This window comes from Littorina saxatilis, linkage group LG11 (genome assembly GCF_037325665.1).
Source record: "Littorina saxatilis isolate snail1 linkage group LG11, US_GU_Lsax_2.0, whole genome shotgun sequence".
Lineage (NCBI taxonomy): Eukaryota > Metazoa > Mollusca > Gastropoda > Littorinimorpha > Littorinidae > Littorina > Littorina saxatilis.
In genome coordinates, this window is record NC_090255.1 from 25448015 (window position 1) to 25468464 (window position 20450).

Consider the following 20450-nt stretch of genomic DNA (forward strand, 5'->3'; position numbering starts at 1 on the left):
CCGGCATGGGCGGTCTATTTTTTTTTTTTTTTAATTCTTGTTTACTATTGTTTATTATGAACGTTTTAATGTTTAATTTTTCTCTAATAGTTTTTTTAATTGTGTAAAATAAATAAATAATTTTTTTTAATTTTTTTTTTTAAATCCACGTGCACAAGACAAAAACTTTCATACTGGGGGAGCGAGCCAGTCTGAAGAGTACTCGGGTCCAGCGCCAGCGTTTTTTATTCTAACTTTGCAAAAAAAGAGATGCAGTGTCTTTGGCAGATACCATCCAAATAATACAATTTAGAACAAAGTCAAAGTTCATTTCTCCTAATGTTAATTGTCTATGCTTTCTGTGCTGAGTGAGATGTGGATTGAATTTCTTTCATAACTCACGTTTCGTCAACCTGCAAATTTATATCTATAGAAGTAGTCTCAAATAAAGTTAGGTATGTTTCCGAATAATAAAAAACAAGTCGCGTAAGGCGAAATAACAACATTTAGTCAAGCTGTCGAACTCACAGAATGAAACTGAACGCAATGCAACGGAGCAAGACCGTATACTCGTAGCATCGTCAGTCCACCGCTCAGGCCAAAGGCAGTGAAATTGACAAGAAGAGCAGAGTAGTACTTGCGCTGAGAAGGATAGCACGCTTTTCTGTACCTCTCTTTGTTTTAACTTTCTGAGCGTGTTTTTAATCCAAACATATCATATCTATATGTTTTTGGAATCAGGAACTGACAAGGAATAAGATGAAAGTGTTTTTAAATTACTTTCGAAATTTTAATTTTCATATTAATTTTTATATATTTAATTTTCAGAGCTTATTTTTAATCCAAATATAACATATTTATATGTTTTTGGAATCAGCAAATGATGGAGAATAAGATGAATGTAAATTTGGATCGTTTTATAAAAAAATTTTGTTTACAATTTTCGGTTTTTTAATGACCAAAGTCATTAAGTAATTTTTAAGCCACCAAGCTGAAATGCAATACCGAAGTCCGGGCTTCGTCGAACATTACTTGACAAAAATTTAAACCAATTTGGTTGAAAAATGAGGGCGTGACAGTGCCGCCTCAACTTTCACGAAAAGCCGGATATGACGTCATCAAAGACATTTATCAAAAAAATGAAAAAAATGTATGGGGATATCATACCCAGGAACTCTCATGTCAAATTTCATAAAGATCGGTCCAGTAGTTTGGTCTGAATTGCTCTACACGCACACACACACACACACACACACACACACACACACACACACACACACACACACACACACACATACACCACGACCCTCGTCTCGATTCCCCCCTCGATGTTAAAACATTTAGTCATAACTTGACTAAATGTAAAAAAGGAAAGGAAGATAGAGTAGTTTCTGAAATGTTTAATTATAGACAAAACGAAACATTCACGAGTATGTTGACCTAATGGTATGTATTAGACAGCACGAGTTGCATGTTAAAGAAGTTTAACCTCAAGCAGTATAAAGAGCAATTAACATAAGGTGTATATTTTTGAAAGGTATGTTCCACTGTAAGACGAGAGGGAGGGTATCTTAGTCAGACTCATTCAACATTCATACCTATGCACATCACCTCAAACACTTAGTTCTTGAGTCAAATTTATTGGCTTTATTCATGCTGTCATTTGTTGTCCGTGTGCTGGTTGCCTGAAGTATGAATACAAAATCCAAGAAAGGTAAGTTGTTGAAACGTTTGTTACAGGTTACAGTCACAGATATTTCGACCCAGCCGTCTTTTAAGTACACAGACAAACAAATATTAATTTTTACAAAAAATACTTAGCTCGCAAAAGGTGCTCGCAAAAGTACCGTGCTACCGCTTGGGGAGAAGACACAAGCGAGGCTGGGTCGAAATATCTGTGACTGTAACGTATTGTTTTGTCAATAAAAAAACGTTCCAACAACTTACATTTCTTGGTTTTTTTATTCTGAATTTTGGAACGTTGGCAGTCTCTTTGTTTTTGGATTTGCCTGAATTATATGTTTTTTTTAGAAAATATCTCGCGATCTACACATTTTTCTACCTATAGTTTGTCAAAAGTATACCGAATTTAATTTGTATTTACTTAAGGCCAGACTTTTTTTCTTGATAAATATTTCTTCATAAAGACTACTTCAACTTGAAATGAACAAAATGTTTCCCCCTTTCAAGGCCTCCGAGCAAGTTTTTGAAAAATGCAGGTCGGTCTGTTGTCATCTGTGCCTGGTGCCACCCATACACTGCCACCAGGCATTCTCAACAATCGAACTGTCTATACAGGCTTAGAGGCACAGTTCTGTATGACACTCGGCTGTGTGATCCCAGCCTTCCCATAGGAACCATAGCACTTCCACTCTGGGTAGGAGCCGACCGTATCCTCATCTCAAAACAGGTATCATGAGGTATGCTCACTATAATTATCAGATCTGTCAAGGCTCAGTTTACACAGCAAAAATTATCTCTCGACTTGCCTTGAACACATACCAACAATCAACACCCTGACTGCTTTTTGGATCTGAATTTTTTTTTTTTAGGAATGAATTACACGTGTGGCATTTACAAATAGATTCATACACAATCTACATTCGCACAGAAAGGCGTTAATAAGTTTTAAAACAAATAGAGAATGCTTCATGTCCTTCAGGCTAAATATTTCCCCTCGTAAGGATAAGATATGGGTTATATGATCATTCGAGTTGTATGCCCTCACGGATTTTGATGAGATACACAAATGTATGCGTGTTTGAGGTGGTATCAGCCATCTGTACTTATGGCATAACGACCGAGGTCTGTTACGTGCCACTGTGGTTACACGGCTACCGTCTCTGGGTCATCTTGAACACACGGCCAGTACCGTATAACTGGCCTTGACAGGGAACGATTCAAGGGGGGCAATCTCGGTCATCTGAAAGAGGGAAATCCAAACGCAATCCGCCTTGTTCGATTTTATGGGCTTGGACGATAGAGAAAAATAAGAAAAGCAAAAGCTGGAGTCCAGTCTGGACGAAACTGCTATCAAGAACGCAGAATTGATTTTGTCTGAGTTTTTATTTTAGCCGTAAGCGCCATTTCTCATTTCGAATTTCTCATAACTGCTGGCGGCCGCAGGGGGCCTCACTCTGGAAGAGTTTCCTGCTCCGATAAACATGGCGCTTACGGCTAAAAAAACCTCAGAAAAAATCAATTCTGCGTTCTTGATATCAGTTTCGTCCAGACTGGACTCCAGCTTTTGCTTTTCTTATTTTTCTCTATCGTCCAAGCCCATAAAATCGAACAAGGCGGATTGCGTTTGGATTTCCCTCTTTCAGATGACTGAGATTGCCCCCCTTGAATCGTTCCCTGTCAAGGCCAGTTATACCGTACTGGCCGTGTGTTCAAGATGTCTCTGGGTCTGCACATAAAGTTGACCCGTGTCGGTCCCGGTGTAACACGAAATTTTTAACTCCACGAAAAATTTACTCCGGACAAAAAATGTCGTATGAAATTCTTACTCCGAGTAAATTTTTCGTACGAGAAAAAAACTCCCCAAGGCACGAAAAAATTACTCCCTCCACGAAATTTTTACTCCCCATTTTATTTACTTCCAGTAAAAATCTCGTACGCGAAAATGAGATGCGGGCGAAGGGATAATGTCAATAGGTGATCTCGCGCAAACGAATGTCGCGCTACCCTCCCTCCACCCCTTCCACCACCAAGACTAACAGGGGACAAGGGAGTATACATTTCGTACACCTGGCATGGGAAGTTAAATTGCTCGTGGTCACCGGCCCGGCCGTAGCGCAGTGGTTAGCGCATCGGGCTGCGGGCCGGGAGGTCGTGGGTTCGAATCCCATCAGGGTTTTTCGGGCTACGGTCGGCTCCTACCCAGAGTGGAAGTGCTATGGTTCCTATGGGAAGGCTGGGATCACACAGCCGAGTGTCATTCACTTAACGAATGCGACTTTGAGGGTGCTCAGGTTTTGTTTACCTGACCAACACTGCAGGTGCGGCAGTTCTCGGGCCTGGTTGACGTGACACCAGGATATATTATGACAGTAAGCGTAGAGTGCTGCCCTGTCACGTAGTCTCAAAAACCAAATTGGAAATCCAAAGCATCATCATTATAATCATCCTCATTTCATTAATCATCGAAAATATAAATTGTCCTTGCTCTTGTGGCCCTTCATGCCTGGAGCTCTCATGGTGACCTTGGTCTCAGTGTTCCTGTTCGATCCTTCCCTGAATAGTAGTTCTGCTGTCAGTCTTCAACGTGTGATGTTCTGGGGGGTCGACGGAGGGACGTTGTGGCGGTCTGCTCTTTGGAGGGGACGCTCACTCAGTCTGGCTCCGCGACTTAAAGTCAATGTCGTTTGTAGGGGGCATATAGGTAGTGGGCTGCGTCCGTTAGCTCGGGACAGACCCACTACTGAACACCGTCGAAGTGACTCAGCAGAAGTGCAGTGTCATCTTCCGAGGGTAGCCTACCGCAGCGACCCGACATCCCCCCCTGGAGCGTCTGTAAAATCGACAAGTCTGGCAGCGGAACGGAATTCAGAGGTGGTTGGAGCAGTGAGTGCAGGGACGGGGCGGTGTGAGAGCACAACGGGACAAGGAACAGGTGTAAAGACAACACACACAACAACAAACAATTGCTCGTGTTCGGGTGAAGTAATTTATTAGGTTTTTTTATTCGTCAGGGGAGTAACATTTGTGTACGAAATGTTTACTCGAAACTCACCTGTCGTGGGGAGTCATTTTCTCGTGTAATGGGGGAGTGCTGTTTTCGTAAAGGGAGTACTATTTTCGTACGAAATTTTTACTCCGGAGTAAAAATCTCGTAGGAGTAATTTTCTCGTGTTACACCGGCCCAGAGACGAACCTGCGACCTAAGGGATCACAAGTTCAGTGCTCTACCAACTGAGTATGTCCTTCAAAAATAACTAACATGTATTCCCTGTATCATTAGTGTATTTGTCATCCAGGCATGGAGGCGTCCTCTTAAATGCTCAGCCCTTCCCGTGTAAACGATTGAGCTCACTATCTCAACTCGTGCTTTTCTGTGCTAGGTATTTGTCATCCACGCATAGAAGCGTCCGTTTAAATACACGGCCCTTATCGTGTAAACGATTAGGTTCACAAACTCAAATCTTACCAGGCCTTACATGGGATATGGCCATCCTACCATTTTGACAAATACCAGAAATCCACAATCTGGGTACTTTCTGTGCGAATGTAGATTTTTATGAATTGATTTCTAAATTGACCCACGTGTAATTCATTCCTTAAAAACAAATGCCAGCTTCAAAAAGCAGTCAGGATGTTAATTCCTAGTATATGTTCAAGTCGGGAGATGGGTTTTTTTCTGTGTAAAAGCCTTTGCAGATCTGATATAGTTTGATTGTTGAGATACCTGGTGGCAATGACAGCACGGGTGGCAAGACGTACTACGGTACAGATGACAAGAAACCGACCTAAATATAAAACAAATGTGTTCTAAGGCCTTGGTGGGGTGGGGGACATTTTGTTTATTTCCAGTAGTCTTTATGAAGAAATTATTAACAAGAAGAAAGTCTGGCATAAATTCGGTATACTTTTGACTGTTCTTATTCACATGTTAAAATATGTGCAGATCGCGATTACTTTCGAAAAAACATGTTTCAGGCATCCCGCAATCAGACAATACACAGGCTGTGCTGACCGGCTCATGGACTAGCTGATGCGGTCGGGAGTACACAAACAGTCGGCAAATCTGGAACAAAGTTTTGGAGCATTTGAACCATGTACCGGACCACACATGCAGGAAGCTGTTCAACTAAAGATACTAAGGAAGCTGTTCAGCTAAAGATACTAGTTCAACGCAATCACACGATTTAACTAATTGGTAGAAGTATGTTTCAGCCTGCTGTAGCTCAGGGAATTTGAACCCCACTCTTCATCCGTTTGGGAAATATTCCTGATGTTTCGACTACACAGGCTGGGAAGGGTACCCTGATACTTCTGCCGAGAAACCCCAATCGCTAGCAGACCAGCTGCCTGTAAGGGACGTGTCTGTATTTCCTGCAAAGCAAGAAAGAATACAACAGCAGCTTAGTTTGAGCTTTTCAGACATTCGAACCAGTTTGGTTGGAGAGGGTGGATAGAATCACAAGACATGCTGTGTCTGTGTGACGTAGAGCAGGTTTTCAAATTCATGCTGATTGTACCATGCATAGCTTTTGAAGAACTGTGATTTTTATACTTTCTGGCACATCTTCCCTTGTTATCAGATAGACTGAGAATCGAGATGAGGATGATGGTGTATGTATGTATATGAGCCTTTGCCAAAAGGTGCCATTTCGGACCCATGTATTTTTGGAAAGCAAGTGTAATTAACTGGATTACCCCAACATGTTTACATGTATTGTGCTTTGAAAAAGGGAGTTTGATGAATGCTTTTTTTAATGTTTTGAAGCCTGTTGTTGTTGTGAATGTTAAATAAAAAATAAAATGTTTTAAACATACACCAGAAACGGCCCCGAAAAATTTTGGACATTTTGGTGTCCTCGGGAAATTTTCGATTTTTCATGGTCTGCATCACTTTATCGGTTTTAATCAGCGTATTTCATACAGTCTAAGCATGCAACTCTTAGTAGAATGTGCAACAATCGTAATTAGAACCAGAATTTACCGAAAACCTCGCCCAGTAAATACCCGGTTATTTTCGAAGGCCTCATGTCCGCAGACCAACTTGTTTACAGATTCGATTTTCGCCGGTCTTGGTGCTTTGAATGGCCGCCATTTTGGATGAAAACGATAGTTTCGTGTTCGAGGAAATAAAAGCAGTGTGTTGCATTTGAGTCAGAATTTGCGAAGTTATTGTATCTAGCAGCTAAAAAGAATCGATGGAGTTTAATGTCCGAAAGTAACGTTTGACACATTTTGTTATTTTTGCAATTTTCACAAAGAAGTTTCGCGAGTATTTTTTTCAAAAGCGTGGAAACCACTAGCTTTGCTTCTTTGGCGTTTCCGGTCACCGATTCGATTAAAATCATGGAGACGACGAGCCGTAAAGTTGAGAAAATATTGTACTGTCTGTTCAGGGTAAGGTGTAGATCTATACGTAACGTTTGACACTTTGTAGATCTAATGTTTGACACTTGCCCATAATTCTTCTCCCGACGAATTGAATTAGCTTATATTATCCCATGACCTGCCTCTTTATCTCTGTTAGCTGAGGAGGTGATTATTCTGAATATTCCATCACAACCATATGGATATCCTATGGATATCCCATCACAACCGAGTTTCGATCTCAACTGTCATTGGTCATTGTCTTTGATTTCAGAGTACAATTGAATAATTTATGGAGGTCATCTGCATATTCAGAGTTTACAGATGGACTACTTTTTACAATTAGTCAAGTTTTGACTAAATGTTTTAACGTATAGGGGGGAATCGAGACGAGGGTCGTGGTGTGTGCGTGTGTGTGTGTGTGTGTGTGTGTGTGTGTGTGTGTGTGTAGAGCGATTCAGACTAAACTACTGGACCGATCTTTATGAAATTTGACTTGATAGTTCCTGGGTATGATATCCCCAGACTTTTTTTCTTCATTTTTTCTTATAAATGTCTTTGATGACGTCATATCCGGCTTTTCGTGAAAGTTGAGGCGGCACTGTCACGCTCTCATTTTTCAACCAAATTGGTTGAAATTTTGGTCAAGTAATATTCGACGAAGCCCGGACTTCGGTATTGCATTTCAGCGTGGTGGCTTAAAAATTAATTTATGACTTTGGTCATTAAAACTCTGAAAATTGTAAAAAAAAAAAAAAAGTTTTTATAAAACGATACACATTTACGTTCATCTTATTCTCCATTATTTTCTGATTCCAAAAACATATAAATATGTTATATTTGGATTAAAAACAAGCTCAGAAAATTAAAAATATAAAAATTATTATCAAAATTAAATTTTCGAAATCAATTTAAAAACACTTTCATCTTATTCCTTGTCGGTTCCTGAAGAGAGAGAGAGAGAGAGAGAGAGAGATATAGAGAGAGAGAGAGAGAGAGAGAGAGAGAGAGAGAGAGAGAGAGAGAGAGAGAGAAAGAAAGAAAGAAAGAAAGAGAGAGAGAGTGAGAGAGAGAAAGAGAGAGAGAGAGAATGAGAGAGAGAGAGAGAGTTTGTTTGTTTGTTTGCTTAACGCCCAGCCGACCACGAAGGGCGGCCACACACACACACACACACACACACACACACACACACACACACACACACACACACACACACACACACACACACACACACACAAAACCCGACCGACTGAATATGTAAGTGATCCACGTGTGAAAACCAAAACATAACAGCGCGATGACAGCCAACATTTCTATCCCCGACTGACAAACAGTAACACTGCATGCAAACTGACTTGGGTCAACGATCAAACCAGCACGGCCCGAACTGAATTTGTTGCGCTGCCATTATCGTGCGCAATTCTGGTAAAAATATAAACCCGGTATGCCGAATTGAGTATAACGAAAGTCGATGTCATATACATGATACACAAGGATATTTTAAAATGACTTTGAAAATGTAAAAGCAGATAGCAGACCTTTTTATAAGCAATTTGAATGACTGAATGTCTACATACAAGTCGAATGACGCCGTCCATTATGCTGACAAATGGGAACTAGCTATGCGCATGAATTCATTGACATGAATTTCGACTGCGGAGGCTTTTGGCAAGCTGAAAACAGGCACGGGCAGGTTTTAGTGGAAAAAGTAAGTGTTTTTAATGAAAACGTCGGAGTAATGGGATAAATAGCTTACACACTCCGAGTTCTGATTATCTTGCATATTGTGTAACCTATATACAACTGCTTGCTACTTTTGGAGGCAAATTTGATTGAAGAAAAATTCGATCCTCTGTTTTTGTTAATATCCGTGTTACGATTCAGGAGGATACGTTCATATCCGTGCAACGATTTAGGAGGAGACATATATGTCCTTGTAAATATTGTAGCCAAAGCTGAAAAAATGCTTTTGGGTTAGCAGGGGGAAGGAATATTTTCATGAGATTGTTTTAACACCACCCCCCCCCCCCCCCTCCCCAACATAAAAAAAAATCAAAGTTTTTTTTTTTTAAATTTGGATTTTGCTAGGATTTTACGTACAACTAATTAAAAAAATTCGATTTGATTGAGAACCTTGTTCCAGATGTACATAGACATTAGGTTAAAACTGTATTCTAAATGTCTGTTTGAATATTGTAGTTATTTTTGACATTTTCATTGATTTCATGTCCACTGACTCCATGTAACACGTGACAGGTAGAACGCAGATTTGACCTGTTTTGAACATGATGTTACTTTTTTGTGGTGCTTTGATGTTCCATAATTACCTAATCTTCAAAATATGAATGTATCCTAAAGGTCTATTTAATATCACAGTTGTCATTTATAACATTTTGAATAATTTCATGTCCACTCACACAGTGTAACATGTGACACGTAGAATGCTGTTATGACTTGCTTTTAACATGTTTTGCTATTGTTTCTGTTTTCATATTCCATAAATAACCTAATCTTTAGATTGTAAATGAAAAGTTAGTGTATGTATAACATTCTGGTTGTTATTTCAAATATTATGAATATTTTCATGTCCATCAATATTTTTGTAACACGTGACACCTACAACAACATGTTTAACTAGTTTGAGCAAACTGTAACAACTTTTAGGGATATTTTTAACATGTGTCAGTGTTTCTGTTGAAGTGTTATATTTTATTTTAGGGTTTATACTTCTTGTGGTTACTTAGCAGAAAGTATCAGTTTTGACTTTTATGATGTTTGAGCGTTTTGCGACATTACGTGACACTGCATTCAAGATTTGGCTCCAAATGTACTTTTAAAGACTGATAATGCTTCTGCAGGGTCTGTTTACTAGAAATAAATCATTACCAGTTGTATGAAATGATATTAATGGCTTCTGTGGTCAGTTTTGTTGCACATGTGGCTTTTCTCAAAATTGGCGTTTTATGGCATATTATCAAACCGTACACATTTCCCAAATGCACAAACCATTCTTTTATTACACAAATGTGTTCATCAAAGACTAATGTATCACTTAAAACACCAAAAAAAATCAACTGAAAAGGTTTAGTTTGTCACAAATGTCCAAGCACCCCCCCAGCACCTTTTGGCAAAGCCTCATATATATTATATGTACGTATATGTATGAAGCAAAACTTTGCTGATATGCATGTGTAAAACGTATCCGGAAAAACACCGAAAAGAGCTTCATGCCACTTCGCATTTAATTTTCAATTCTTCCAGAAGATATCCCCACACATTTCTTTTCCGTTTTTATTTTTATTTTTTATAAATGCCTTGTGGTGACCTCATTGGCTCACGAAGTGTAGCCTATGCGATCGTAACTTTGTCTGTCTGTGCGTTTGTGCGTGTGTGTGTGCGTGTGTGTGTATGTCTGTGGTAGAAACTTTAACATTTCCGAGTCTATGTGTGAGTGGTTATCCAAGACTATGGATAAAGCTCGCATAAGATTACGTCACGGTCAAAAGTGTTTGACGTCAATTAATGCATCATGACGGCATGCCTCCCTGTAGTCTTTCTCTCTCGCGTGGTGTGTGTGGTCTCGGTGATTGTTATTTTGAGCGGGCCGAGACTATTTGGCAGTCGTGTCCCTGTAAGTAGGCTACATGCAGACAGACAGATCTAGATCTAGTGTCTTTCTTTCTTGCACAGTGTCACCTAAGCTTACTGTGTGTGTGGGTGTGTGTGTGTGTGACGGAGTGATTGAGTTTGTGTTACTGTTTGTCTATTTCTTACGTGAGCCTTGAAGGCTTCGCCTCTTGTTTTTCAATAAAATTGAAAGAAATTTTGTTCAAGCAATCTTTGACCCAGTCTGGACTATGGAATTATATTTCAGCTTAAAAGTCTAAAAGTTGATTAATTAATGAGTTGGTTCATTAAAATTGAAGTTTTAATTACAGAATCAAAAATGATTGCATTGTATTTCTTTATCATTTTCTGAATCGAAAATACAGATGTGTATGTTTTTTTCTGAAAATGTGTTTAGAACTAAAGAAAATATACCTGACATGTTTGAAAATATACATGTGCTTTCCTTAGACTAGTTAGTGACAATGTATATCAATTAAGGTATGTTACCTACAAACATAAACAATGATTTTGAGAATCCATGCCATGGAGAGCATTACAAAGATGATTTCTGTTAACCGCTGTATGGTCAGAAGTTACACACATTGGAGCAAGGAAAAAGCTCGTACGTAGATCAAATTTGTATACAGATTTGTAAAAACATTTTTTGGAAAAGTCTATGGGTGTTCATTTGCATTGATTCCAGTGCACACACATTTTAGCGTTTCCCAGTTGCAATTGATTTCATATTTTTTTCATTAATTTGCTAGCAATCAGAATTATGTTTGTGCTTATAGTTTTAATGATATATATGTTGTTTGTTTGTTTTTTACCCCATGTGATATTTTCGCTATTGAAAAAACTGGACACATTGTTGTCAGTTTTAGATAAAGTAAATCTATCATAATGGAAATCTTCTGTTTTGTGTTGTGTTACTTAGGCCTAAAAAAAAAATAGGTGTGGTTACGGTAACCCGACCTACCCTATTTTTAGGGGCCGATCCTATAACTTTTTATTACATTTGTCAAAAAAACCAAAACAAAAACAAAAACGAGTGCAAAAAACGAGTGCAAAAAACGCAATGAAAGCGAAAGCGCCCGTGTCGCACACTTATTTCCCTGTCAAGTAGGTTTAATTTGTACACATTAGAAAAAAAAGTTAAAAAAAAAAAAAGTGATTGCCTACCTACCTACCCTATTTTTTTTGGCTATGTTACCGTAACCACACCTATTTTTTTTTTTGGCCTTACTCATGTTGAGTCTCCCCTATTCCTGTTTGTACGCATAGTAGTTTCAAGGCAGTAGGATGTTCTGTGAGGCTGTCTATCTCCTCATCCAGGTTTTCCAGACATTCGAATTTAGTTTCCTCTTGGAGTTTACTGAGTGCATCTCACAGGGTCGCTTTTCGGCACTTGCCACACATTTTCAATGGGACTGAGGTTTTGTGACTACAGTTAAATAGAAGAGTCTGTTCGTGGTGTTTTAGAATACCGATCTACGCACTGTCTTGTAGTGTGATTGTCTGATATTGCGAACCAGAAAAAATCAATGAACAGAAAGTTGGAACTGCTGTAAACGTGTTTGCCCGGACAGTTCTGATTTCCTTCCAAAACGGCTCGCAATATCACGCCATCAGCGTTTCGCCACTGCTCAGAAAATCGTATGATTTTAGATCTAATTTGAGATCATAAATTATGTCTGCTCGTTTACAAAAACAAAAGACCGTGTTTATTTCCCTTTGAACGTTTCGCAACACTTCTCTGCGAAATATTGATTATTTACTGTCACAGTTGTGTCTGCAAGAAAAAGGCTTTGCGCAATGCACTTGCTGTCTGTATGTTTTGTTGTGTAAGTGAAGAATTCCTAAGAATTGACAGAGAAGATGATAGTCGTGTGTGAACATCACTGTGGAAGCATTTATTCTAAACTGTGCAAAAGTAACAAACAAAAGAAGACAGTACGAATTTTCGCTGATGTAAGCTTCATCGGGAACAAACACAAAAGGCAACAAAAAGCAGACGCAACACGGAACGAACAAGGTTTGAAAAGAATATGGAGGGGAAACACAAAAAAGGGAAGGAACTGCCTTTTGTGTTTGTTTGTTCCTAAACTGCGCAGTCAAAGGACTTGAGATGGGGGGAAAAAAACACCACGCAGCCTGAAAAAATAACATAATCTTCACATGCTTACAGATCTGTGGACGCACAGCAATTGATCTGTGAAAAACACACTTGACTTAGATCTAGCGGACTAGTGTGTAAACATCACAACAAAGAGAATCACATACCATTTCGTATTGCCGATTAAGCTGGCTCTGTTGCGAACAGTTCCTTGTGGTCTCGCCTCACCAGCATTTTGACAACGAAGAGGTTCAAACTGATACGGTAAAACCCAAGGCTATATGATATATAGGGCAAAGTAAGCCCCATCTTTTGATACCAGTTTGGTTTACCTTGCTTCAAGGTCAAGGTCACAGGAGCTCTTCAAAGTTGGATTGTATACATATTTTGAAGTGACCTTGACCCTGAACTATGGAAGATAACTGTTTCAAACTTAAAAATTATGTGGGGCACATGTTATGCTTTCATCATGAGACACATTTGGTCACATATGATCAAGGTCAAGGTCACTTTGACCCTTATGAAATGTGACCAAAATAAGGTAGTGAACCACTAAAAGTGACCATATCTCATGGTAGAAAGAGCCAATAAGCACCATTGTACTTCCTATGTCTTGAATTAACAGCATTGTGTTGCATGACCTTGGATGACCTTGACCTTGGGTCAAGGTCACATGTATTTTGGTAGGAAAAATGTGTAAAGCAGTTCTTAGTGTATGATGTCATTGCTAGGTTTAGCTGAAGGTCAAGGTCATGTAAAGGTCAAGGTCAAGCATGTGAGTCGTATGGGCTTTGCCCTTCTTGTCCTTGTTTGTATCAAAAATGTTCGGAGGGGCATGCCCCCGGACCCCCCTTGGAGGTTCGAACGCTCCACGCCCTCAACTAATCGCTTCGCGTCGTCGAATTGTCCCTGAAAAAAATATATTTATTTTTATTGCAGTCTAACACCGTTAAACGGACCTGTAAAATAAGTTTGTATTTTCCTTGGCCGTTTCCAGTGATTCTCGTTATGCCATCTTCGTTCTGCCTCCTATCATGCTCAACAGTCTGCTGTGTCTGACGTCTCTCGTCAGAGCTGCCTACATCAGCGACGGGTACAAACAGTTCTGCAATAACATCTGCGTCTTTGAAGGTCACGAATGTGTTAAATTGTGAGTAACCTCATTTCTTGGCTATCGGGGTCGAAATAGAGAAAAACAATTTGTTGTCTTAGATACGTTTAGTTTATTGGATGTAAATAGCTGTGTGTGAAATTCTCGCCGCAATAAATCATGAGTCAGTTGCATGTACCTTAAGGGTTTCCCAAAAGGAAGACTTGTTAGGCACAACAACAAAAAAATAGTCTGTTTACGGTATCCCGACCCTATTTTTTCGCGCGACCCTAGACTTTTTTTTGGCATTTGGGAAAAAAAAAAAAAAGGTCTTTGTTTTTTGGCAAAATAACTTAAAAATATGTTGTTTGTTTTTGTTTTAAATCCCGACCTACCGACCCTATTGTTTTTGCCTATGTTACCTTAAACAGGTACGAAAATTCAGTGCCAAAGGTTCGTGCAGTGACCTCCGTGAAGTATACTTCGCGAAGTCGACTTCACCCAATGAATATCGGGCTTTAGGATCGCCACTAGTATAAGCTTATAGCGGTTTAAACCAACGGAGAAATAGTTACGAAGAGTAGTTAAGAGACTAAGTTGCTTGCTTGTCGGCTGTTGTCTAACTGGCCAGCTGGGTGGATAGATAATTGATGGATGGACGGATGGATGGAACGAATAATGGCTATGGCTAAGTGGGTGGGAGTTCGGTCATGTCTCAGGGTGAACTAATTGATTGCCAGGAGGAAGGATAAGGATAAGGACCAGATTTTTTTTCCTAGTCCTGTGAGGTTACCCTCATGGAAATTCGGGCTGCTTTCTTCCTGGAGAAAACGAGCTTCCATACAGTATATACGGCGCTACCCATTTTTTTGTTCCTCCCTTTTTCCTGCATGCGTGTATTCATGTTTGCAAGCCCTGAGACTTTCGCTGTGAACTTGGGTTCTTTATCGTGCGCATGCGTGCACACGGGGGTGTTCGGCCACCGAGGAGACTCTGCAAAAAGTTAACTCTGGGAAATAAATCCCTCGCTGAACGTGGGGATCGAACCCACGCCGATAGTGACAACTGGTTTTGAAGCCAATGCCGCTACCGACTGAGCTATTTCCCCGCCCCAGAAGGATGGATAGATGAATAATTACAGGATAGGATGGAAGAATGGATTTATGCCATTTCCTTACCCTCCATCTTATTTATTTATTTATTTATTAAGGAGATTTCTATAGCGCATAACTAAAAGCACTATGCGCTTTACAATATCACTAGGTATAAGCACACGCAGACATACTCTGATTAAATAGAACTTAGCCTAGCAAGACATACTAAGAACACTAAACATTTGAGTTCATACAAAAATAGAGAATTAAATTAAATACTAGACAAACGATTAAAATAAACTTAAGGCCTACACCAACTGCAATGGGCTATTTCAAATACAAAAGTTTAGTTAACTATAAAAGGCAGTGTATAAAACTCCATAATCCTAAGAGGGTCGAACAAATAAGATAAGACTATTTTACTATAATTACTTCGTAAAGAATAATAAACATGGAATACAAAGCTGTAATTGTTAACAACAAATCTAAAAAGATGTTCATGCCATATTGCACAACACATTTTGACACACACCCAACCTCACACAAGCGCACATACACACTTACACACACACAGACACACACACACAGACACACACACAGACACACACACACACATACACACACACACACACGTGCACTCACACACACACACACACACACACACACACACACACACACACACACACACACACACACATCTTCTTTTCATACCTTTTTCGTTCCATTTTGCTGTTGCTTTTTGTTTCCCTTTGTGTGTGTTTGATTGTTAGGCCTAAAAAAAAAATAGGTGTGGTTACGGTAACCCGACCTACCCTATTTTTGGGGGCCGACCCTATAACTTTTTATTACATTTGTCAAAAAATACCCCAAAAAACAAGTAAACGAGTGCAGAAAACGCAATGAAAGCGAAAGTGCCCGAGTCGCACACTTATTTCCCTGTCAAGTAGGTTTAATTTGTACACATTAGAAAAAAAAGTAAAAAAAAAAAAAAGTGATTGCCTACCTTCCTACCCTATTTTTTTTGGCTATGTTACCGTAACCACACCTATTATTTTTTTTGGCCTTAGTCCTGAGGAAGCTTCCATAAGCGAACATTCGATTCAGTATTGCATTGTGCTGTCCTTGTATTGTTGACTGCAGGATTCTATTGTTTTTTCAACTTTGTTTATCTCACCCACAGTTACTTTGTTGTTTAGATGATAACTGGCCTTGTTTTGTACCTCGCAGTCGCTATTCTACCAACGAGCTGCAACAAGCAAACTGGACGATGCTTTCGGCGGTCCAGACACCCAAGAAGGTTTTCCCTTTCCATGACGTCATGAACGCCGCCATAGTAAGTGCTGCGCGTAAAGTCTGGAAGCCTGTCTTGATCATAAGTTGTAAGACTGTCTTGCAGGTCGCATGAATTCTTTGGTTCCTGACCGCTGTAATGATTTGACCTCAGGTCACTTGAATACTTTGGCCCAATTTGGTCAATTGAATACTTTGACAATAAGGTCACTTGAATGCCTTGACATTAGGTCACTTGAATGCTCTGACCCCTGATCGCATGAATGTTTTATCCCCAGGTCACTTGAATATTAAGACCCCAGGTCACTGGAATGAATAGTACTCTGGCCCCATTGGGTCAAGTGAATGTCTTGACATAAGGTCACTTGAATGCCTTAGCATAAGGTCACTTGAATGCTTTGACCCCTGATCGCATTATTGCTTTATCACCACGACACTTGATCGAATACTTAGACCCTAGGTCACTCGAATGAATCCTTTGACCCCAGGACACGTGTATGCCTTGACATAAGGTCACTTAAATGATTTGACCCCTGATCGCATCAATGCTTCATCCCCAGGTCACTTGAATACTTACACCCCAGGTCACTTGAATGAATACTTTGACCCCAGGTTACCTGTATGCCTTGACTTAAAATGAATTGAATGCCTTTACCCCAGGCCTAGGCCTATTATTCCACTGGAATGCCTTGACTCCAGGTCACTTGAAAACTTTGACTACATGTCACATGAAAGCTGTGACTACATGTCCCATGAAAGCTTTGACTACAAGTCACATGGAAGCTTTGACAACATGTCACATGAAAGCGTAGATCCCAGGCCAGTAACCAACAATCTGACGAAAATTTAAATTTCTTTAAAAGACACTGGTGTGGTGTTAAATGCAATTCAAGTGAGTCAGTTGTAGTACGCCTTCCACGTCTTCAGTGTGTGTGTGTGTGTGTGTGTGTGTGTGTGTGTGTGTGTGTGTGTGTGTGTGTGTGTGTGTGTGTGTGTGTGTGTGTGTGTGTCCTCAGACGCTGGCGTGGCTGGAACCCGCGGCGTTAGCGTGCCACGTGTTGGTGATCATGTTCGACTTCTTCCTTACCACCAACGCACCAGGGCCCAAATCCATGGCGTCCAGCTCCTTTTCCAACACATCCAGTAACGATGACCCATGGACTGTAGGGGTCATGAACTTGAACGAAGACGACGAGGATGACGACGATATCTACGACAGCTGCGACGAGAGCTTGACCTCTGTCCGGCGCTTCGATAGGGTTGACGTCAGTTCTGGCAACGTGGACTCGTCCAAGACCCTTTTGATCAAGTCCATGACCCCCGACACCCTCCCGACCCCGACACGCGAATTACTCAAGCGTTGGGCCCAGAAGACCCCCAGAAATACCCCCCAGCCTCATAAGCGTTCCCCAAAGTTCCGCCTGGAGGTCTCCAGTTTTCGGCGGATGGCTCTGGCCCGAGACGGCGGCTCGCAGCCAATAACGGCATACGTGGCCCCGGATAAGATAGAGGAGGTGAAGGACGACACGGCCGAGAAGGACGCGGCCCTCCCCATCCTTGATGAGGACGATGAGCCGATGTTGGTGGGCCCTCCTTGGCAACAGCAAGACATGCCCACCAGACCGCCAAAAACGCGGACCGAGTCCCGAAGCCGCCAAAAAACTGCGAAGAAACCATCAACAGCCGACGGCGTTGAAAAGAAAATGCCGCCGCCCAGGATGTCGCGGATACCGCACGGGATGACGCACGAGCACAAACCGCCGCTTGCGCTGGAACAGATGAAAGAAGAAATACCCCAGCAGACGGCTGCATCATCCTCAACAGCCGCCACGGATCAGACCAAAAGTTAGCATGCGGGAAAACTGAAGATGCGGGGAAATTAAAGATTCCTTCACCGCAGCCAGATAGAAACTAAAGTGTTGTTCCATGGGTGGGATTCTTCCGGTACGAGTATGCCGGAAATCCGGATTCGATTATGGCCTCTTTTTTTTCGGTTCAGGATGCATGACAATCTTCAGTCCCACCCATGTTGTTCTCATGGCCGATTTTACACCAACTTCTTTCGGCTCGAAGTCGCTGCCGGGGCAAAAGATGGGAGAAGTTGACCATGTGAACAGTCCCCCTGATTTTCAACGGACTCTCAAACGACTCTGAACCTCATTTGAGCACTGTTACGGCGTCACAGTTTCATCTTTCTCGAGTTTTGAGGTGACCTCATTATGCTAGTGACGCGCTCGCTTGTGGAAGGGTGTATAGCTGCCTAGGTTTGCAAATTCGACCAATCAAAGCATACACCTCATTCTGAAAAGACACACCTAATTCCCGAGAAGCTTAATTATAATCAAGCAAGAGCTTGGGCCAATCAAAAACCACCTGTCATTGACAGTATCCGCGACGCCATCCCAACCTCCACGCCATCCCGGCCTCCCCGCCATCCGGGCCTCCACGCCATCCCGGCCTCCACTCCATCACGGTCTCCACGCCATCCCGGCCTCCACGCCATCCCGGCCTCCACTCCATCACGGTCTCCACGCCATCCCGGCCTCCACGCCATCCCGGCCTCCACGCCATCCCGGCCTCCACGCCATCCCGGCCTCCTCGCCATCCCGGCCTCCACGCCATCGCGGCCTCCACGCCATCCCGGTCTCCACGCCATCCCGGCCTCCACGCCATCCCGGCCTCCACGCCATCCCAGCCTCCACGCCATCCCAGCCTCCACGCCATCACGGTCTCCACGCCATCCCGGTCTCCACGCCATCCCGGCCTCCACTTTAACCCATGCCAAAACATCAACGTCCTAACTCCTTCCTGTGCGTTGCTGGAATTTGTTTCTGAATACATTTCTTGAAAGAAATGTCCGACAAAAAATTCCACTGCCCACAGAGAGCTGCGAGGTTGGTCTTATGTCATGTAAAAGCATAGCAAGCTCTCAGCTGAGGGGATGGATGACCCGACTCGTTCATACGGGACGGGGTGTGGCTTGACGTTTTGTCGTCAGTGACTTTTCTGAGAACACTGTTCCAGAGGATGAAAGCCACTTAGTTGTTCGTGTCAATGCTTGAGCAAATGAGGCGCATTCATTGTTGTGGGTTGATTGTTGTAACGTTTGGAGCAAATCGGTCTGTTTCGTATTCAACACTCAGTTGTTTTGTTGTTGTTGTTGCTGTGAATGTACATCACAAATAATCGTTTGATATTTTTGCATACAGTCAGGTATGTTTGTGTGTGTGGAGGGGGAAGGGGGGAGGAGATCAGTGAGATTATTTCTTTGTTATGAACTTGTCAGAACTGTAAGCAGGTCAGTTGCATATCAATACGACAAGAACAAAAAAAAGAGAAAAGTGACGTTACTGAATTTCAAGTGTTACATTATTTACAGTGATGAATGAACATTTGTTGAAGGAGAAATTCGTTTGTTTCTTTCAATGCGTCTTGTTATTTCAAGTGTCCCTCTTGCTGTTCATATATTTAGAGCAATTACTTCCCTTTGTTTCTTAGATGATGTTGTACATGTTCTCTGCTGCACTTGATCATGAACGTATGACCGTTGAATGATTCAGTTGCCTTTCCCCGTTTGCAGAATACTTGTAACAAGCGATTGCTAATCTAAACAACGAAGTGACTGTGGTAAGATGAACAAAGTTAAAAAAAACAAAGGATTACTGTACTCACCAATACAAAGACGACACAAGACGATTACGAATTTTCGCTTCTGGAAGCTTCATCAGGAAAAAAACACAAAAGACAACAAAAAGCAGACGCAACACGGAACGAACAGGGTTTGAAAGAAAATGGAGGGGAAACACGCAAAAAGGGGAAGGAACTACTGTACTCATCAATACAAAGAAGCGATTGCATTAAGGAAATGACAAATAGACAGACTCATGTCGTTTGTCTTTGCAGCACCAAAGGTCACACATGATTAAATGAAATAAAACGATAAAATGTGAGTCCGGTAAACGAGAGAGAACTTTTAACTTTGAACTTTATTTATTTATCGAGGGTAACAGAATAAGCAATGTTTTCATGCTTTTTTTCATCCGGCCCTCGCCCATTGAGGGTGACTCGATTAATAACAAGAAGAAATAGAAGTTAAGTTAAATACAATACAATTGATATTATTAACATGTCCAAAAATAAGAGGGAGAGAGAGAGAGAGAGAGAGAGAGAGAGACACACACACACACACACACACACACACACACACACACACACACACACACAC

At 41.3% G+C, this 20450-nt stretch overlaps 1 protein-coding gene across 1 annotated transcript in view; it reads left to right on the forward strand.

The window, feature by feature from the left end:
* Positions 1-20183, forward strand: part of LOC138980106 (uncharacterized) — a 41650-nt gene extending 21467 nt beyond the window's left edge. Inside the window, exons 3-5 of the mRNA XM_070352915.1 lie at positions 13749-13901; positions 16163-16268; positions 17242-20183. Of these exons, the coding sequence (XP_070209016.1) occupies positions 13749-13901; positions 16163-16268; positions 17242-18075 (1093 nt within the window). The 3' untranslated portion in view covers positions 18076-20183. The remainder of the gene's footprint in view (positions 1-13748; positions 13902-16162; positions 16269-17241) is intronic.
* Positions 20184-20450: the final 267 nt, after the last annotated feature.